The following is an 18,043-nucleotide window of genomic DNA, read 5'->3' on the forward strand; positions in this document are numbered from 1 at the left end:
TTCCATGCCCTTTTATTAATAAAAACAATTCAGGCCAACAGGAAACCCGTTAGCTCTCTCAGTAACTAACCTACCGGGGATTTCAGCCCAGGCCCGTGGGGTCATTTTAAATGATAACAGCCTGGCCCAAAGGGCCACCATCCATCCCGGCTCTCTGCGCACCGAGGGAACGGGCTGGGAGGTTGCTCAGCGCTAGGACTCAATAGCTACCTTAGTTCCCTTCTCCTTCTCTCCGGTGTAAACTAGGCCTAAGTAAATTGGAGTCAGCAGGCCTCATTCCTCGCTCACTCAGTTCTGGCCTGTCTGTACCAGCAAGGCTAAGACCCATCCTGATGACTGCACGCAGGACCAGCTGATGCACTGAAGGCCGTCGCTGGCTCATGTGGCAGAAATCGGACCCCAGTCCTCTAGAAAGGTCTTGCCCATCTGCCTCCCATCAACCCCTGCTGGGAGTGGGCTCTGCGGCTCCGCCTATAACCCCCTGCCCACCTGGGTGAATCTGGAGTCACTGCACTGGAGTCTTTCCAGATTTACACACCCGTCAGTTACTTCAGAAGCTGACGCTTGGTTTATGTCAGCAAAAGGCCTGAGCATCTACCCTGCCTGGCTTTGCTGCGATCCGAGTGCAGTGAGAACAGACCTGAAGGTTACGTTCCCCAGAAACTCCTGGACAATCAACAAGCGGCTATTTACCTTTGTCTAGGGGCTGCCCTGTATGGTATTCTCCTGAGCACTGGACTACCCATAGCTTGGAGGAGCTGGGTTCTAATCCCCCTTCCCCAGAACCATGCAATCTAATTAGCACAGTGGACAGGAGGGTATATTTTGCTCACCTGTGAATCTGGATACACATCAGACAGGCATCACCACAGGCATCAGCTGGCAGAAAACTCTTCCATTAACAGACCACGCAGCGAGCTCCCAACCCACCTCTCTGCAGCTTCCCAACAGAAACATGGCAGAGACGATCTGAAAATTCCTCATCCTGGTGGTTAAAAAAACCCCCACCCTAAACAACTATTTTTTTAACCCCTTCATGCTCTGATGACACAATCCCAAAGCCTCCCAAAGTCTTGTTGCTTCTGCAGTCCAGGGGCAGGTTCACACTGACCGAAGTCAGGCACTAAAGATTCGCCACGGTGCTCTTTTATCCTGCGTGGGATGAGGCTGGCTAGAAAGAATGGACTGAAAAAGCTTCTCAGGCAAAGGGGCGTATTAATTTCAAGGAGACGCAGCCCCCTGATTTGTTCTAGGACGGGAGAGGAGCTCGCAGAGGCAAATGCAGATCATCATTCCGGCTCACGTGAGAGATTCGCAGAGACCCGCTCCTGGCTCTCAGCTGAGCTTCACCAGGACTGTGGAGTTGGTGATCCGTGCGCCGTAGTGTCCTGCCCAGAAATGAGTGTCCTTCCCTTTGTGGAGGAAATGCACATACCACACTCCGCGGCCGTACTGCCTGAACCGGTGGGACACCTGGGAGGGAAGGAAAAGGAACCCAAATTGATCTCTGGACCCTGTCACAAATCTGCGTGCTCCAGAGAGAGGAAGCAGGGGCTACACAGACTGGTGAAGACATTCTTGCAGGGCAGGGGCTGGGCATCTAGCCTGCAGCCCCAGTGCCAGAGCTGCTGCCGCGAGGAGAGGAGCCTGTCTCCCCAGCCCAAGTGCTGCTGCGGGCAGAGAGAGCTGTGGGGGGGCCTCACTCCCTGCCACAGGCCCAGAGCACCCTCCTGCACCCCAAGCCCCTCATCCCCAGCCTCATCCCAGAGCTCACATCCCCAACCAGAGCCCTCACCCCCTACACACCAAGCTCCTCATCCCCAGCCTCATCTCAGAGCCCACACCCCCAACCAGAGCTCTCACCCCCTGCACCCCAACCTTCTTTCCCAGCCCTGAACCCTTATCCCCAGCCCCACCCTAGAATCCAAATCTTCAGCCAAAGCCCTCATACCCCTGCACCCAAATCCTCCATCTGCCCCATTCCTGAGCCCCCTCCCACACATCACCTCCAGAGGGGTGTACATAACCAGGGTGGATAAAAATAAATTATTAAAAAAAAAATCAGATTTTTTTTATAAAATGCTTTTTGAGGGGAAAAACATCTAAAAATCATTTTAATTAAGACACATTATAGCTCAAAGATCTCTCATCATGGAATAGGGATTATAAATTCTATCGTATGAGACAATATATTCATGTAATGTTGAAGAAAAGTTTTGTAAATGAGTTCCAACAGTTCATGGATTAGGGACCCAATCTTATGGGGTTCCAGGAGTTTCTGTACAGATTATTTAGGTTAATCTTTCTACCTACCCAATGGGACTCAGAGCTCAGTCTACCAGATACCATCAGAGATGCTTAGTTTTGCAGTTCTCAAACTGTTGATTTGTGTCTACAGAAATAACATGCTTGTTAACAGCAAAAATGTTTTTAAATAAATAATGTATAGAGGTGAAAAATAACAAACCTCAACCCTATTGTCCCTCTGCAAATTTGTGTACACACAGTCAGTAGTTTCAAAAGTTCAGTGAATAGAACTGTTAATAGATCTGGACAAGAAGTCTGGAGATAAATGTCAGAAGGGAGGCACAGGCAGTAGAAACAAAAGTGAAACTGTCTGAGCAGCATATTCCAGAAGTCTTGAGGTCTTTCTGAGTGTAGCCTTCATTGATTTGAGATCTCCTGTACCATTCTCTCGTTAGAAAGGAAAACTTATAATGGCAGCAAGCCGTAAAAGAGACCCAGTCTGGGTCCCATCTATCTCTGAGTTGTGAGGAATATGTATTAAGGTTATAACAACCAACAAGAATGCACTTTTATGTAGAAATCCATGATAAAATCGAGTCTTCCTGACTAGTGATTAAATAATAACACAATTCATATAACCAAATTCATTCCGCACATGGGTGGGAAATATTAGAGGGAGCACTGGTGGTGACTCCCGTCCCTGAGTCTGGGCCCGGCTCCAGCCGCTTGCAGAATTCAGAGGAGCCCACTAGAGCGTCACGTAACACGAGTGTCTGTGCACAGGTGGGGCCATTCCTGCCTCCTTCCTGGCCCTGGTGCAGCTGGATGCAGAGCTTTGCCTGCTGAGTGGGGCGGGCAGGAATAGTGTTTTTGTTTTTGTTTTTGTTGCACCGACTAGGCCTAGCCATCTGCCGCCTGTGGTGGGCTAGCGGATAGAGGACTGGATGTCAGGAGACCCGTGTTCTATTCCTTTCTCTGCCAGCGCCACTCGCTCCTCCTCTCCTCCGTGTTGAAACATACATAATTTTACAAATTACGCCCACTTCATCCCTACCGCTTTTCAATGGTAGATCTCAAAGCACTTTACAGTGGAGCTTGGTATCAGGGTGACCAGACAGTGAGTATGAAAAATTGGGACAGGGGGTGGAGGGTAATAGGCACCTATATTAGACAAAGCCCCAAACATCAGGTCACCCTACTTGGTCTTGTTATCCCCCTTTCACAGGGAAACTGAGGCACAGGGCAGGGAAGTGACTTGCCCAAAGTCAACCCAGTGTCTGAGACGGTTCTAGAACCCAGGGGTCCTGACTCCCAGTCCCTTAATGTGCCCAGAGAGCTGGCAACGGAGCCGGCTCACCTGGTGATATTGCTGGTCATTCCATTGTTGTACGGGATCGGGGTTGGCCTGGAATTCAGCGATTACAGTACTTCTGTTAGCAGCCAGGAGCTTGACACAGATGGAGTATTCACAGCCACAGTCTTCTCGGGCGCCCCACCTGCAGGACGGGAACAGACGTTGGGGAACTTGGAACCTCGGGGGGGGCAGCAAGAGGGAGACAGGACACAGCCCCCCAAATGTAGAAAGTAACAGGAATCTTGGGAACACACCCAGCCGAATCCAACTCATGCAGCACCACCAGTTTTTTGGTCCCCATCAATCAGGGGATTGCACCAGCATCTTAGCTCCAAGCACTGTAACATCCTCACCCGCTGGTCTTGTCTAGCCCAGCAACTTCGGGGAAGCCCGTCTACAATCCTGGGCAGCAAATCCGAGAACAGACACGACCTGTGACATGCATTTGACGCAAGTCCCTGACCAAGAGTTGGGCGGGAGAAACTCTCTGTTCAAAATCCAACCCTTGTCACTGCTTTAATTAAGGGCTAAGAGGGCTCCCAACCCACATCTCTGGGTCCTCCAGGTTCAACAGGCTTGATATTGTTAAGGCTTAAAAAAAAAACAACCACCCCTAAACAACCCCAAACCCGCAGAGGTCTTATTTTAGTCATCAGAAATCAGCAGCAAAGACACAAATCCATTTCTTTCAGCAGGTCACAATTCAGGCCTCTAAGGAGAAGAGGGTGAAACTTACCAATCGGAGATGTAGATTTCCGGTTGGTAGGTATCCAGCAGTTCTTCCCACAACCCCTCCTCTAGAAGATCTACCAGCTGCGATTTGACGCACCAGCTACAGAGGGGAAAAGGAAACCCTAATGAGATATTGCAAGAGCACCTAACTGAGATCAGGGCCACTTTTCCCCTCTGAGCAGCGCCCAGCACAACCGAGGCATGGACAGAGGAAGTAGTTTTTGCTCAAGGTCACACAGCAGAGCCAAGAACAGAGCTCAGGTGTTCACGCCTCCGGGCACTCCCGCAGTACAGCTCTCTGTGTAGACAGGCAAAGCTGCCATAAGGCATGACTTGAACTCATGGGGTCAGCTCCCCCAGTGCAAGTAACGTCTGCTATAGGAGTTTGCTGGGGCAGCTACACCCGGGGCTGGAGTCGGGGCAAATCAGAAGTGCAGAGAAGGCCTCGTAAATCTGGAGTGACACCGTTCCCAGTTCTCCCTGCCGACACTTGGGTAGAGTGTACGTGTTCATGTGTCATCATGACACAAGGGCAGCACTGAGTCAGAGCCTGCATCTGATCTTGGTTATATCGCTGCAATTCAGGAGCGACTACGCAGAAGTGACTCCAGATTTACTTAGGGCTTGTCTACACTGTCAAGTTTCTGCGCAGTGAAGCAGCTTTCTGCACTCAAACTGCAGACGTGTCCACACTGCCAAGCCACTTTGTGCACAGAAACTCTGCAGTTGCAGCGCTGCAAAAAACCCACCTCAACAAGTTCTTAGGCTGTTTGCACAGAGGCTCCAGTGTTCTATTGCCAGTGTACACACTTGATTGCTATTGTGCTGTAATTGGCTTCCGGAGCTGTCCCATAATCCCTCAAGTGACATCCCAGGGTTTCCCCCTTCCCCTGCCTCAGGACTGGTTGTTTCCTGCCACTGTCTGAACTTACAAGACAGCCTGCTGGCCCCCTCTCTGGCCCTCTAAACACACAGTGCCTCTCTCCCCTCCATACACACCCACCCAGCCCAGTTCAGTTTAAAAGCTGCTGGCAATACAGTAGGATGCCCTGGAACAATGGGATTGGGAAACCTGCATCATGTGACGTTGTGCCTGCCCATGAGGCATTGCAAACCCTTCCCCAAGCGCCCTGCGGTCAGTTGCACCGTGGGATAGCTCCCACAATGCACTGCTGTCTTGCCCTTGCAAGACCTGCTAATGTGGATGTGCTCCAGCATCACAAGGAGCACAGTGTGGACACCCAACAGCAGTTTAATTCCAGCGCTTTAATAACTGTGGAATAACTTGTGGCGCAGAAACTTGCCAGTGTAGACACACCCTTAGACCATGTCCGCTGTAGGAGCCCTTTGCCGGTATAAGAATCCCAGGATACCCTGTTGGCAGATAAAACCACCCTCTGAGTAACAATGCACCGTACTGTATAATTGAATTCACACTGGCTAGCACAGCTCTCTTCCCAACGCCTGACCGACAGATCTGCCCTGGCAGAAATCTGTACCATATCCCTGGCCTAAATCCAGAGCCACTCCGGATTTACTGGTGTTTACATATATTTGGTATAATACTGTACAAGGTGCAGGGCAGACTCAGGCCTGGCACCTCTGGATCTCATTTATGCTGGGTCGATCCAGAGTGACTCTGGATTCATAGGGGCACATGCCAGATGAGGGCCCGTCTGGCCTTTGGAGAACAGGGAGCTTTCTACCGCACGAGGAAGGTGGGGGGCAAACGGGAAGGCCCAGGGGACAGACTCACCGAAAGGATGAGACGAAGCAGGTCTGGGCCGGGGCACCCTCGACCAGGCAGCGGTTCTCTTCCACCTGCCAGCCATGGCCCCCATGCTCCACCTGCCAGTGAGAGAACTGATCTGCGGGAAGAGAATGTGTCAGGGGCGAGGTGCAGTGGGAGCTGGTTTGATGGGGCGGGGGACGACACCCTGCTGGGCACCCATTCCCAGGGGAGGGGGAGGAGCGAGTTAATGTGGCTCTTGAAAATAAACAGGGAGAGAAATAAATATGGGGGGGGTTACTGGGGAGGAGGGAGACTCCACCTCCTTTCCTGACACCCCTCCCAGACCCCCAAATACCTTTTTATCCCAGTGCCCCCGTCACCCCCGCCCCCACCAGTGCTAATTCCCCCCTTCCCCTATGCTGGTGCTCCCTCTCCCTTGCCCCCCCCAACCCACACTCTCCCTGGTGCCCCTCCCCACATACACACTCCTCAGTGCTCCCCACTCACCTCCTGCTCTCCCACCTGGTCCCCCTCCCCCCGCACCTGGCAGTGGCCACTGTGGGAAGGCAGGCCACTGGGACCGATGGAGCACGGGTCTGACCCACTAGGGCCGATCGTCTGGTGACACCCCGACTCTCCTCGCCTCCTCCCATAACCCCCGGCTGCCCCCGCCCATGTTCCCACCTTTCCTCGCCCCCGGGCCGGCACCCACCCTGCCCGCAGGGGTTCCGGAGCAGGTTGCGCCCGAAAGGCTCCAGGAGGCAGATCCGGCTCCACCGCGGCGCGGGGCAGAGGCGGGCGGCCGCCAGGGTGGCCCCCAAGCCCGGCCGCCTCTCGCCCTGCAGCCGCCAGACCGTGGGCCCGTCGATGAGGTCCCGCCAGCGGCGACACACCGGCCGGCAGCGGGTCAGCAGGACGCGGCCCGGGACCCAGCTCAGGATCCGCGTCAGCAGCTCGTCCGGGAGCCGGTTCAGGGCCGGAGGAGACGGGCGCGTCCCCCCCGGCCTTTCCCCGAAAGCAGCGAGATGCTGCAGCCGCCGCGCCCTGTCCAGGGTTTCCCGAATGGGCCGCACCCTCTCCTCCGGGGGAGGCTGGCTCCCGCCCTGCCCCATGTCCGCGGGGCGGCCTGGCTCGCTCAGGCCCAGCTACCGCTCCTCACCGCATCAGCTCATGTGATCCCGGCCCCGCCTTGGACCCGTCCCGGCCTCGTTTACACGGCTGCAAAGCGAGCACCGGATCCCGCCCCTTGCAAGCCAGGGGGCGCCTGAAACAGGCTGCGGGAAACGGCCCCAGCTCCGGGTTCCCCGCCCAGCCCCGCTGCAGGGTCTGGCACCGGCAGAGAACCCAGGAGTCCTGGCTCCCAGCCCCTCTGGCTCTAACCCAGTGGTGGCTAAACTGCAGCTCAGGAGCAACATGTGGCTCCTTGTACAGGCACCGACTCCGGGGCTAGAGCTACAGGTGCCAACTTTCCAGTGTGCTGGGGGGGTGCTCACTGCTCAACCCCTGGCTCTGCCACCGGCCCTCCACCTCTTCTCACCTCCTCCCCTGAGCCCACCGTGTCCTCACTCCTCATCTAGTGGTAAGATTAGGTCAGTGTTATTGACCTCCCAGGGCTGGGTTCTATTCGCTGCTGTCTCAGACTCCCCATGTGACTTTGGGCAAGTCCCTTCCTACGTGCTGTGCCTCAGTTTACCCACCTGCACAAATAGGGTCAATGACGCTGAACCACCTCCCACGGCGGGTGGGGGGCTGAGTGCAGCCAGGGAAGGGCTGACCATGTCGTCAGCACGGAAACTGGTGCTCAGCAATTTGCAGAGCACAAGCCTGGAGCTGGGCCATGCCCCAAGGTGTCTGCAGTCCAGCTGCTGCCCTGCGTGGGAATGCCACAGGGGGGTAGAAAGCTCCCAAAGCTAGAGATGGAACCCAGGTGTTCCCTCCCACTAGACCCCACTCCCCTTCCAGAGCTGGGGAGAGAACCCAGGAGTCCTGCCTCATTTCCCCCCACGCTCTAACACAGCGCCCTGACCTTAGAAGCACTAGATGTTCCTTCCCCTTCCCTCCCTTCTCATGACCTGCTCTAATGTTGTGACACCAACCTCTGGATAACCGAGCCGGTCAGGTCAAGCCGACGTCTCCGCCTGCCTGCGCCCCATCCCCTCCTGCGTGGAATCCCTGAGGTGGGTCCATCCCTCGGTGCTTCTCCAATGACTGATTTCTTGGGCCTCGCTAGGTTCTCCCATCACCCCATGGCTAAGGAAGCTGGGGCTTTAATAATCCTCCCTCCCCCCATAACCAGGGAAAAAGCAAATCTAAATTAACTTGAATGTGCCTTCTCGTTCTCTCCGGTTTAAATCAGGCCCAAGTCCATTGGAGTCAGCAGGCCTCTTTCTTCACTCAACCATTTGAGCAGTAGGAGAATCAGAGCCTTGGACTTCAATGGGGGCAGAATTTGGGCTTTTTTTGACACAGATAACACAAAGCACCAGATCCCCCAGCATCACGCCTCCAATCACCGGGACGGTATCCCCTGCTGGTGTAAGAGAGCAAAGACACCAATGGCAGGACATTGGTTGATACCATCCGACTTCTGGCCTGTCTTTATGAGTAGGGCTAAGACCCATCCTGATGAGTGCACGCAGGACCAGCTGATGCACTGAAGGCTGTCGCTGAGCCACGTGTCAGAAATTAGACCCCAGTCCCCTAGAAAGGTCTTGCGAATCAACCCCTGCTGGGAGTGGGCTCTGCGGCTCCGCCTATAAACCCCTGCCCATGCCCCGGGATCATGCGTTAGTACAAGAGTGGACTTTGCCTTACGCCCACATCGCCCCCCCTGAAATGGGGAGGGAACTGCACCAAAGCACTGCTAGGCCCCGGTTCTGGTCTCATGTAGACCTGGGTGAATCTGGAGTCACTCCACTGGAGTCTTTCCAGATTTACACACTTCAGAATCCGACCCTTGGTTTATGTCAGCAAAAGGTCTGAGTGTCTACCAGGACCACTGGCTTTGTTGGGATCCAAGTGCAGTGAGAACAGACCTGAAGATTATGTTCCCCATAAACTCCTGGACAATCAACAAGTGGCTATTTATGTTTGTCTAAGGGCTGCCCGGTATGGTATTCTCCTGAGCACTGCACTACCCAAACCTTGCAGGAGCTGGGTTCTAATCCCCCTTCCCCAGAATATTGCAATCTAATTAGCACAGGGGAGGGGTGTATTTTGCTCACGTGCTTGTGAATCTGGATTCACATCAGACAGGCAGCACCACAGGCATCAGCTGGCAGAAAAAACTCTCCCGTTAACAGAACACGCAGTGAGCTCCCAATCCACCTCTCTGCAGCTTCCTAACGGAAACGTGGCAGAGACCATCTGAAAATTCCTCATCATGGTGGTAAAAAAATAGTAGTTTGGGTTTTGATTAAACCCCTTTACGCTCTGATGACACAATCCCAATGTCCCCAAATAGGGGAACAAGCCGAGTTGTTTCCATCTTTAAAGACTTGTTGCTTCTGCAATGCAGCGGCAGGTTCACACTGACCCAAGTCAGGCACTAGGAACCTAAAGATTCGCCACGGTGCTCTTTGGTCCTGCGTGGGATGAGCCTGGCCAGAAAGAACGGACTGAAAAAGCTCCTCAGGCAAAGGGGCATATTATTTCAAAGAGACGCATCCCCCTGATTTGTTCTAGGACAGGAGAGGAGCTCGCGGAGGCAAATGAAGATCATCATTCCGGCTCACATGAGAGATTCATGGAGACCCGCTCCTGGCTCTCAGCTGAGTTTCACCATGACAGTGGAGTTGGTGATCCGTGCGCCATAGTGTCCCGGCCTGAAATGAGTGTCCTTCCCTTTGTGGAGGAAATGCACATACCGCACTCCGCGGCCGTACTTCCTGAACCGGTAGGACACCTGGGAGGGAAGGAAAAGGAACCCAAATTGATCTCTGGACCCTGTCACAAATCCGTGTGCTCCAGAGAGAGGAAGCAGGGGCTACACAGACTGGTGAAGATATTCTTGCAGGGCAGGGGCTGGGCAAAACGGAATAGCTGCTGTGCAGCGAGAGGGGGGTCGGAGAGCAGGCCTGCCCCACATTCCCCCCAAGTGGTGGCCTAAGTTCCCTGTAAGGTGCGTGGCCGTGCAGCAGCCTATTTAGCGCTGTGCAGGGGCTCAGGGAACCCGTCCAGACGGGACCTGCTCCAAGCGGGACGTCCCTCCCCCAACTCAACCCCAGACCTGCCATGGTCGGGGGAAGGGCGGCCTGAACCCAGCCATGGCCCGTACCTGCCTCAGCCAGGGAGAGAGGCACCCCAGTACCAGCCCGGACCTCCCGTGGCTGGGGAATGGTGCCTATCCCATAGCCCCAGAGCTGCCGCGGCGGGGAGAGAGACCTGGGAGAAGCCCCCTCTCCCTGCCGTTGTCCCAGAGCACCCTCCTGCACCCTAAGCCCCTCTTCCACAGCCCCACCCCAGAGCCTGCACCCCCAGAGCCCTCACCCCCTGCACCTCAACCTTCTGTTCCAGCCCTGAGCCCCTCATCCCCAGCCACAACCCAGAGCCCTCACCCCCTGAACCCCAACCCTCTGCCCCAGCTCTGAGCCCTCTGCCACACATCACGTCCATACTGGTGCACATAACTAGGGTGGATAAAAATCAATGATTACAAAAAATAGGATTTTTTGATAGGTTTTTTCCTCACGAACCATTTTATCTAAAGATCGTTTTAATTAAGACACATTATAGCTCAAATATCTCATCATGGAACAGGGATTATAAATTCTAATTCTATCGTATGAGACAATATATTCATGTCATGTTGAAGAAAAGTTTTGTAAATGAGTTCCAATAGTTCATGGATTAGGGACCCAGTCTTATGGGGTTCCAGGGGCTTCTGTACAGATTATTTAGGTTAATCTTTCTACCTACCAATGGGACTCGGTGCTCAGTCTAGAAGATGCCCTCAGAGATGCTAAGTTTTGCTGTTCTCAAACTGTGGATTTGTGTCTCCAGAGATAACATGCTTGTTAACAGCAAAAATGTTTTTAAATAAATAAATATATAGAGGCGAGCAATAACAGACCCCAACCCTATTGTCCCGCTGCAAATTTGTGTACACAGTCAGTCCCTTACCTCTCTCTAAAAGTGCAAAGTTTCAAAAAGTTCAGTGAATAGAAGACTGTTGGGGGCAGAATAGATCGGGACAAGGAGAAATCTGGAGATAAATGTGAGAAGGGAGGCACAGGCAGTAGAAACAAAAGTGAAACTGTTTGAGCAGCATATTCCAGAAGTCTTGAGGTCTTTCCGAGTGTAGCCTTCATTGATTTGAGATCCACTGTACCATTCTCTCACTAGAAGGGAAAACCTATATTGGCAGCAGGCCGTAAAAGAGACCCAGTCTGGGTCCCATCGATCTCTGAGTTGTGAAGAATATGTATTGTTATAACAACCAACAATAATGCACTTTTATGAAGAAATCCATGATTAAAGAGAGTCTTCCTAACTAATGATTGCAGGGGGGGATAGCTCAGTGGTTTGAGCATTAGCCTGCTGCTAAACCCAGGGTTGTGAGTTCAATCCTTGAGGGGGCCACTTAGGGATCTGGGGCAAAAATCTGTCTGGGGATTGGTCCTGCTTTGAGCAGGAGGTTGGACTAGATACTTCCTGAGGCCCTTCTAATCCTGATATTCTATGAAATCATGATTTAAATCAAATCCACCCTGCACATAACAAAATTCATTCCACACATGGGTGGGAAAAATTAGAGGGAGCACTGGAGGTGTCTCCTGTCCCAGAGGTCTGGGCCCAGCTCCAGCCGCTCATAGAATTCAGAGGAGCCCTCTAGAGTGCACAGACACGTGACGCAGGTGAGGCCATTCCTGCCTCTTTCCTGACCCAGCTGGATGCAGAGCTTTTCCTGCCGAGTGGGGCAGGCAGCGATAGTTTTGGGGGGGGATGAGCACCCACTAGCCCTAGCCATCTGCCGCCTGTGGTGGGCTAGTGGATAGAGCACTGGATGTCAGGAGACCCATGTTCTATTCTTCTCTCTGCCACCGCCAGCTGCACCTCTGCAATAAATGAGCCTGTGTCCCTTTAGACTGCGCTGTGCCCACACCCGGCACAACAGGGCCCTGCCCGGCACAACGGGGCCCTGATCGCAGCTGCGGGCTCTAGGTGCGCCGGTAACACACCTCATAAAATCCAGAGCCGCGCAGTGACTCTACAGATACCTCCCAGCGTAAAGAGGCACCAGAAGGAGCCATCGGTCCTGCACGGATCCCATGATCTACGCTGCACAATCTTTGCCTGCCACCTGCGGGCACCTCAACTAGTCACACACGTTATAGCCATAAGAGCGACCTTAAAAGAACATTAAGGTGCAGGGTCGAGCCCTCCAGAGTTAGGAACAGCCCGAATTCAGGCTGCCCGTGCACGCTTTGTTCAGCCCCCTTGCGCGTCTGCATTAGAAACCGGTCGTTAATTACACTGTCCCCGCAGGACCCCAGCCCCATTCAGGGCAGGACGGCGCTCAGGGAGGGCACGTCGACGCTGTGCCAATACCACCCGCGGCAGAGCATCTCTGAGCGCGGCTTTACAGACTCGGGCTGGCCTTGCAAATACCCATGTCGACGGCTCTGAAACCCAGGGAGGGAGCTGGTGTCTGAGCCAGAGCGCCAGCCCGAGTGGTAATATCAATGCTGCTGGTTTTAGTGCTGTAGCCTGCGTCTGTAAACCCGGCCGCTGAGACTCTCTGCCCCCGCTTGTTGGGTTTTTTTGCAGTGCAGACGTACCCCGAATGGGGAGCTCCTCAGTATTTCTTTGTATCCTCGTCCTTCAGCCTGTGAACCGAATCAGACCCCCAGGCACAGTCCAGGGCCATGAAGGGGGACCCCAGTGGAACCCCAAGGGTACACACCACCACAGATCGAACTCCTGTATGGAAGAATTCTGCCATGGATCTAGCGACCCCTTTTTGGGGAGGTGGATTAACCGCAGTGACGGAAGAACCTCTCCAGCCAGCGTTGGCAGCTCCTACACTGAAGCACTCCAGCTGTGAACACTAGAGGGGTTTCACGTGGGCAAGACCCATGGGTGGAGTTTGTTTTGTGGGTGAGCTGGGAAGAGAACCACCCTCCCACGTCCAGCAAGTTTCCCCTTTCAAACTTGATTTCATCCCCCTTCTCGGTCTATGCGATAGATTCCGGGATGGTCACGCTGCAGCCTAGACTGGGTGATGAGTTGGCGTGAAGTGCTGATGACAGCTCCAAGACAGGGCAGGAGCTCTTTCGGTTTGGGAGTCACGATTTTTAACTCTTGGCGCTCTGGTTTTTTTGGTTGTTTTAAACATCCATAATTTTACAAATGACGCCCACTAGTGATTCATCCCTACCCCTTTTCAGTGGTAGATCTGAAAGCGCGTTACAGTAGAGCTTGGTCTCATTATCCCTTCACAGGGGGACTGAGGCGTGGGGAGGGGAAGTGACTTGCCCAAAGTCAACCCAGTGGCTGAGTCGGTTCTAGAACCCAGGTGTCCTGACTCCCAGTCCCTTAATGTGCCCAGAGAGCTGGCAACGGAGCCGGCTCACCTGGTGATACTGCGCGTCGTTCCACTGTTGTATGGCATCAGAGTTGGCCTGGAATTCAGCAATTACAGTTCTTCTGTTGGCAGCCAGGAGCTTGACACAGATGGAGTATTCACAGCCACCATTTCGCTGGGTGCCCCACCTGCAGGATGGGAACAGACGTTGGGGAACATGGAACCTCGTCGGGCAGCAAGAGGGAGACAGGACACAGCCCCCCCCGAATGTAGAACATAACAGGAATCCTGGGAACACACACAGCTGAATCCAACACAAGCAGCACCACCGGTTTTTTGGTCCCCATCTATCAGGGGATTTCACCAGCATCTTAGCTCCAAGCACTGTAACATCCTCACCCGCTGGTCTTGTCTAGCCCAGCAACTTCAGGGAAGCCCGTCTACAATCCTAGCCAGCAAATCCGAGAACAGACACGACCTGTGACATGCATTTGACGCAAGCCGCTGACCAACAGTTGGGCAGGAGAAACTCACTGTTAAAAATCCGACCCTTGTCACCGCTTTAATTAAGGGCTAACAGGGCTCCCAACCTACATCTCTGGGTCCTCCGAGGGGACCTCCAGCAAAAAAAAACAATAGATCAAACAAGGTTCAACAGGCTTGATATTTTTAAATGATTAAAAAAACAACCCCAAAACAAACCCAAACCCTTTGATTTTGAGGCACAGGTGGCCCCTATAACTAGAAATGAAGGAAACTGCAGGGGTCTTATTTTAGTCAGCAGAAATCAGCAGAAAAGACACAATCCCATTACTTTCAGCAGGTCACAATTCAGGCCTCTAGGGAGAAGGTGGTGAAATTTACCAATCGGAGATGTAGATTTCCGGTTGGTAGGTATCCAGCAGTTTTTCCCACAACCCCTCCTTTAGAAGATCTACGAGCTGCGATTTGATGCACCACCTACATAAGGGAAAAGGAAACCCTAATGTGATATTGGAATAGCACCTGAGATTAGGGCCACATTGTGCTGGGCGCTGCGCACTCTGTGGACACTAGGGGGGAAAAAAGGGTATTCGTGGACAGGTGTTGAAATCCTACTGTAGATAAGGCAGCTGTGGGTATAATGTGTTGGCAGGTCAATATGAACTCTAGGAAGAGACAATTGCTGTCCCACAGATATGGTGGGCAAAGGGTGGGAGGGGAAACCGAGGCACAGACAGAGGAAGTAGTTTTTACTCAAGGTCACACAGCAGAGCCAGGAACAGAGCTCAGGTGTTCAAGCCTCCGGGCACTCCCCCAGTACAGCTCCCTGTGTAGACAGGCAAAGCTGCCATAAGCCATGACTTGAACTCATGGGGTCAGCTCCCCCAGTGCAAGTAACGTCTGCTATAGGAGTTTGCTGGGGCAGCTACGCCCGGGGCTGGAATCGGGGCAAATCAGCAGTGCAGAGAAGGCCTCACAAACTTGGAGCGACACCGTTCCTAGTTCTCGCCTGCCAGACACCTTGGGTTGATACCGACACCTGGGTAGAGTGTGTCTGTTTGTGTGTGTCATGATGACACAAGGGCAGCACTGAGTCAGGGCCTGCATCTGATCTTGGTTATACCGCTGAAAATGCGGAGCCACTTCACTGAAGTGACTCCAGATTTACTTAGTGCCTGTCCACGGGCAAGTTTCTGCGCAGTGAAGCAGTTTTTTGTACTCAAACTACAGATGTGTAAACACTGCCAAGCCACTTTGTGCACAGAAACTCCTCAGTTGCAGCGCTGCAAAAAACCCACCTCAACGAGAGTCGTAAGGCTGTTTGCGCACAGGCTCCAGCGCTCTATTGCCAGTGTACACACTTGATTGCTATTGTGCTGTAATTGGCTTCCAGAGCTGTCCCATAATCCCTCAAGTGACATCCCAGGGTTTCCCCCTTTCCCTGCCTCAGGACTGGTTGCTTCCTGCACTGTCTGAACTTACAAGACAGCCTGCTGGCCCCCTCTCTGGCCCCCAGAACACACTGCCTCTCCCCCTCCATACCCACCCACCCAGTTCAGTTCAGTTGAAAAGCAGCTGGCAATGCAGTAGGATGCCCATGGAACAAAGGGATTGGGAAACCTGCATCATGCGACATTGTGCCTGCCCATGAGGCATTGCAAACCCTTCCTGAAGCCCCTGCGGCCAGTTGCACACTGGGATAGCTCCCACAATGCACTGCTGTCTTGCCCTTGCACAACCTGTTAATGTGGATGTGCTCCAGCGTCACAAGGAGCACAGTGTGGACACACAACAGTGGATTAATTCCAGTGTTTTAATAAAAGTGGAATAACTTGTGGCGCAGAAACTTACCAATGTAGACACACCCTTAGACCATGTCCACAGTCAGAGCACTTTGCCAGTATAAGAATCCCAGGATACCCTGTTGGCAGATAAAACCACCCTCCCTGAGCGAAACAAACTCCCCTAGTAACAGAGCACCGTACTGTATAATTGAATTCACACTGGCTAGCACAGCTCTCTTCTCAATGCCTGACCGACAGATCTGTGCCGGCAGAAATCTGTAGCGTAGCCCTGACCTAAATCCAGAGCCACTCCGGATTTACTGGTGTGTACACATATTTGGGACATGACGGTACAAGGTGCAGGGCAGACTCAGGCCTGGCACCTCTGGGTCTTATTTATGCTGGGTCAATCCAGAGTGACTCTGGATTCATAGTAGCACATGCCAGATCAGGACTGGTCTGGCCTTTGGAGAATTGGTAGCTCTCTGCCGCATGGGGAAGGTTGGGGGCAAACAGGAAGGCCCAGGGGACAGACTCACTCAAAGGATGTGGTGAAGCAGGTCTGGGCCGGGGCGCCCTCGACCGGGCATCCGTTCTCTTCCACCTGCCAGCCATGGCCCCCACGCTCCACCTGCCAGTGAGAGAACTGATCTGCGGGAAGAGAATGTGTCAGCGGGAGGACGGGGCGAGGTGCAGTGGGAGCTGGTTTGATGGGGCCGGGGACGACACCCTGCTGGGCACTCATTCCTGGTGGGGGGGAGTGGGTTAATGTGGCTCTCGAAAGTAAACAGGGAGAGAAATAAATATCGAGGGGGGTTGCTGGGGAGGAGGGAGACTCCCAACCCTTCCCTCACCCCTGCCAGACCCCCAGGTACCTTTTTGCCCCAGTGCCCTCTCATCACCCCCTCCTCCACTCTGGTGCTCCCTCTTCCTTGCCCCCCCACCCACACTCTCCCTGGTGCCCCTCCCCATATACAGACTCCTCAGCGCTCCCCATTCACCTCCTGCTCTCCCACCTGGTTCCCCCCCCTCCAAAGCCCTCCCCCCCCAGCACCTGGCACTGGCCGCTGTCGGAAGACAGGACACTGGCAGAGATGGACCATGGATCTGACCCACTGAGGCTGTTCTTATGGTGACCCCCTGGACTCCCACCGCCCCCCATAATCCCAGCATCCCTCTCCGACGCCCCCGGGGCCGGCACCCACCCTGCCCGCAGGGGTTCCGGAGCAGGTTGCGCCCGAAGGGCTCCAGGAGGCAGATCCGGCTCCACCGCGGCGGGGGGCAGAGGCGGGCGGCCGCCAGGGTGGCCCCCAAGCCCGGCCGCCTCTCGCCCTGCAGCCGCCAGACCGTGGGCCCGTCGATGAGGTCCCGCCAGCGGCGACACACCGGCCGGCAGCGGGTCAGCAGGGCGCGGCCCGGGACCCAGCTCAGGATCAGCGCCAGCAGCTCGTCCGGGAGCGGGTTCAGGTCCAGCGCGGCCGGGGCAGACGCGGGCGCCCACTGCACCAGCATGACCGGGGGGGCCCGGCTCTCCCCCTGCCCCATGGCCGGGGGGCGGCCGGGCTCGCTGAGGCCCCGCTACTTTCCTCGTCGCATCCGCTCATGTGATCCCGGCCCCGCCCTGGAGCCGCCCCGGCCTCGTTCACACGGCTGCAAAGCGAGCACCGGATCCCGCCCCTTGCAAGCCAGGGGGCGCCTGAAACAGGCTGCGGGAAACGCCCCCAGCTCCGGGTTCCCCGCCCAGCCCCGCTGCTGGGTCTGGCACTGGCTCTGGTCGCCGGCTGGTGTAAATCGGTCCCCCCCCTCCACCTCCTGCCCCCCTTCCCCACACAGCGCTCCCCCACCTGGTCCCCCCTCCACCACCTGGCACTGGCCACTGTCGGGAAAACTCCCGGCCTCCCCTGGAGCTGGGCAGAGAACCCAGGAGTCCTGGCTCCCAGCCCCTCTGGCTCTAACCCAGGGGTGGCCAAACTAGGGCTCAGGAGCAGCATGCAGCTCCTTGTACAGGCACCGACTCCGGGGCTAGAGCTACAGGTGCCAACTTTCCAGTGTGCTGGGGGGGGTGCTCACTGCTCAACCCCTGGCTCCGCCACCAGCCCTGCCCCCCCTCCACCCCTTCTCGCCCCCTCCCCTGAGCCCACCCTGCCCTCACTCCTCCTCCAGTGGTAAGATTCAGTGTTATTGGC

At 54.7% G+C, this 18,043-nt stretch overlaps 2 protein-coding genes across 6 annotated transcripts in view; both read right to left on the reverse strand.

The window, feature by feature from the left end:
* LOC120388630 (F-box only protein 17-like) overlaps window positions 1–7,392 on the reverse strand; it is a 39,414-nt gene extending 32,022 nt beyond the window's left edge. For 2 of the 5 annotated variants that reach the window (XR_005590621.1, XM_039510583.1), the window contains exons 1-4: window positions 6,778–7,391; window positions 6,090–6,201; window positions 4,338–4,433; window positions 3,605–3,743 (exon numbers count right to left, since the gene is read on the reverse strand). Coding sequence is in view for 3 of the 5 variants with exons in the window: in XM_039510583.1 (XP_039366517.1) it covers window positions 3,605–3,743; window positions 4,338–4,433; window positions 6,090–6,201; window positions 6,778–7,177 (747 nt within the window). In the remaining 2 variants the exon portion in view is untranslated. Of the gene's footprint in view, window positions 1–1,089; window positions 1,474–3,604; window positions 3,744–4,337; window positions 4,434–6,089; window positions 6,202–6,777 lie in introns of those variants that run through there. The other 3 variants (XM_039510580.1, XR_005590620.1, XM_039510582.1) reach the window with 3 other exon arrangements.
* A 466-nt stretch (window positions 7,393–7,858) lies between these two features.
* LOC120388632 (F-box only protein 17-like) lies at window positions 7,859–17,627 on the reverse strand. Its single transcript, XM_039510585.1, has 5 exons — window positions 17,063–17,627; window positions 16,397–16,508; window positions 14,455–14,550; window positions 13,640–13,778; window positions 7,859–9,969 (listed from the first exon to the last, which is right to left on the reverse strand). The coding sequence occupies exons 1-5, from the start codon at window positions 17,400–17,402 to the stop codon at window positions 9,832–9,834; spliced, it is 825 nt and encodes a 274-aa protein (XP_039366519.1). The 5' UTR covers window positions 17,403–17,627; the 3' UTR covers window positions 7,859–9,831.
* Window positions 17,628–18,043: the final 416 nt, after the last annotated feature.

Source organism: Mauremys reevesii, linkage group 22 (assembly GCF_016161935.1).
Source record: "Mauremys reevesii isolate NIE-2019 linkage group 22, ASM1616193v1, whole genome shotgun sequence".
Taxonomy (NCBI): domain Eukaryota; kingdom Metazoa; phylum Chordata; order Testudines; family Geoemydidae; genus Mauremys; species Mauremys reevesii.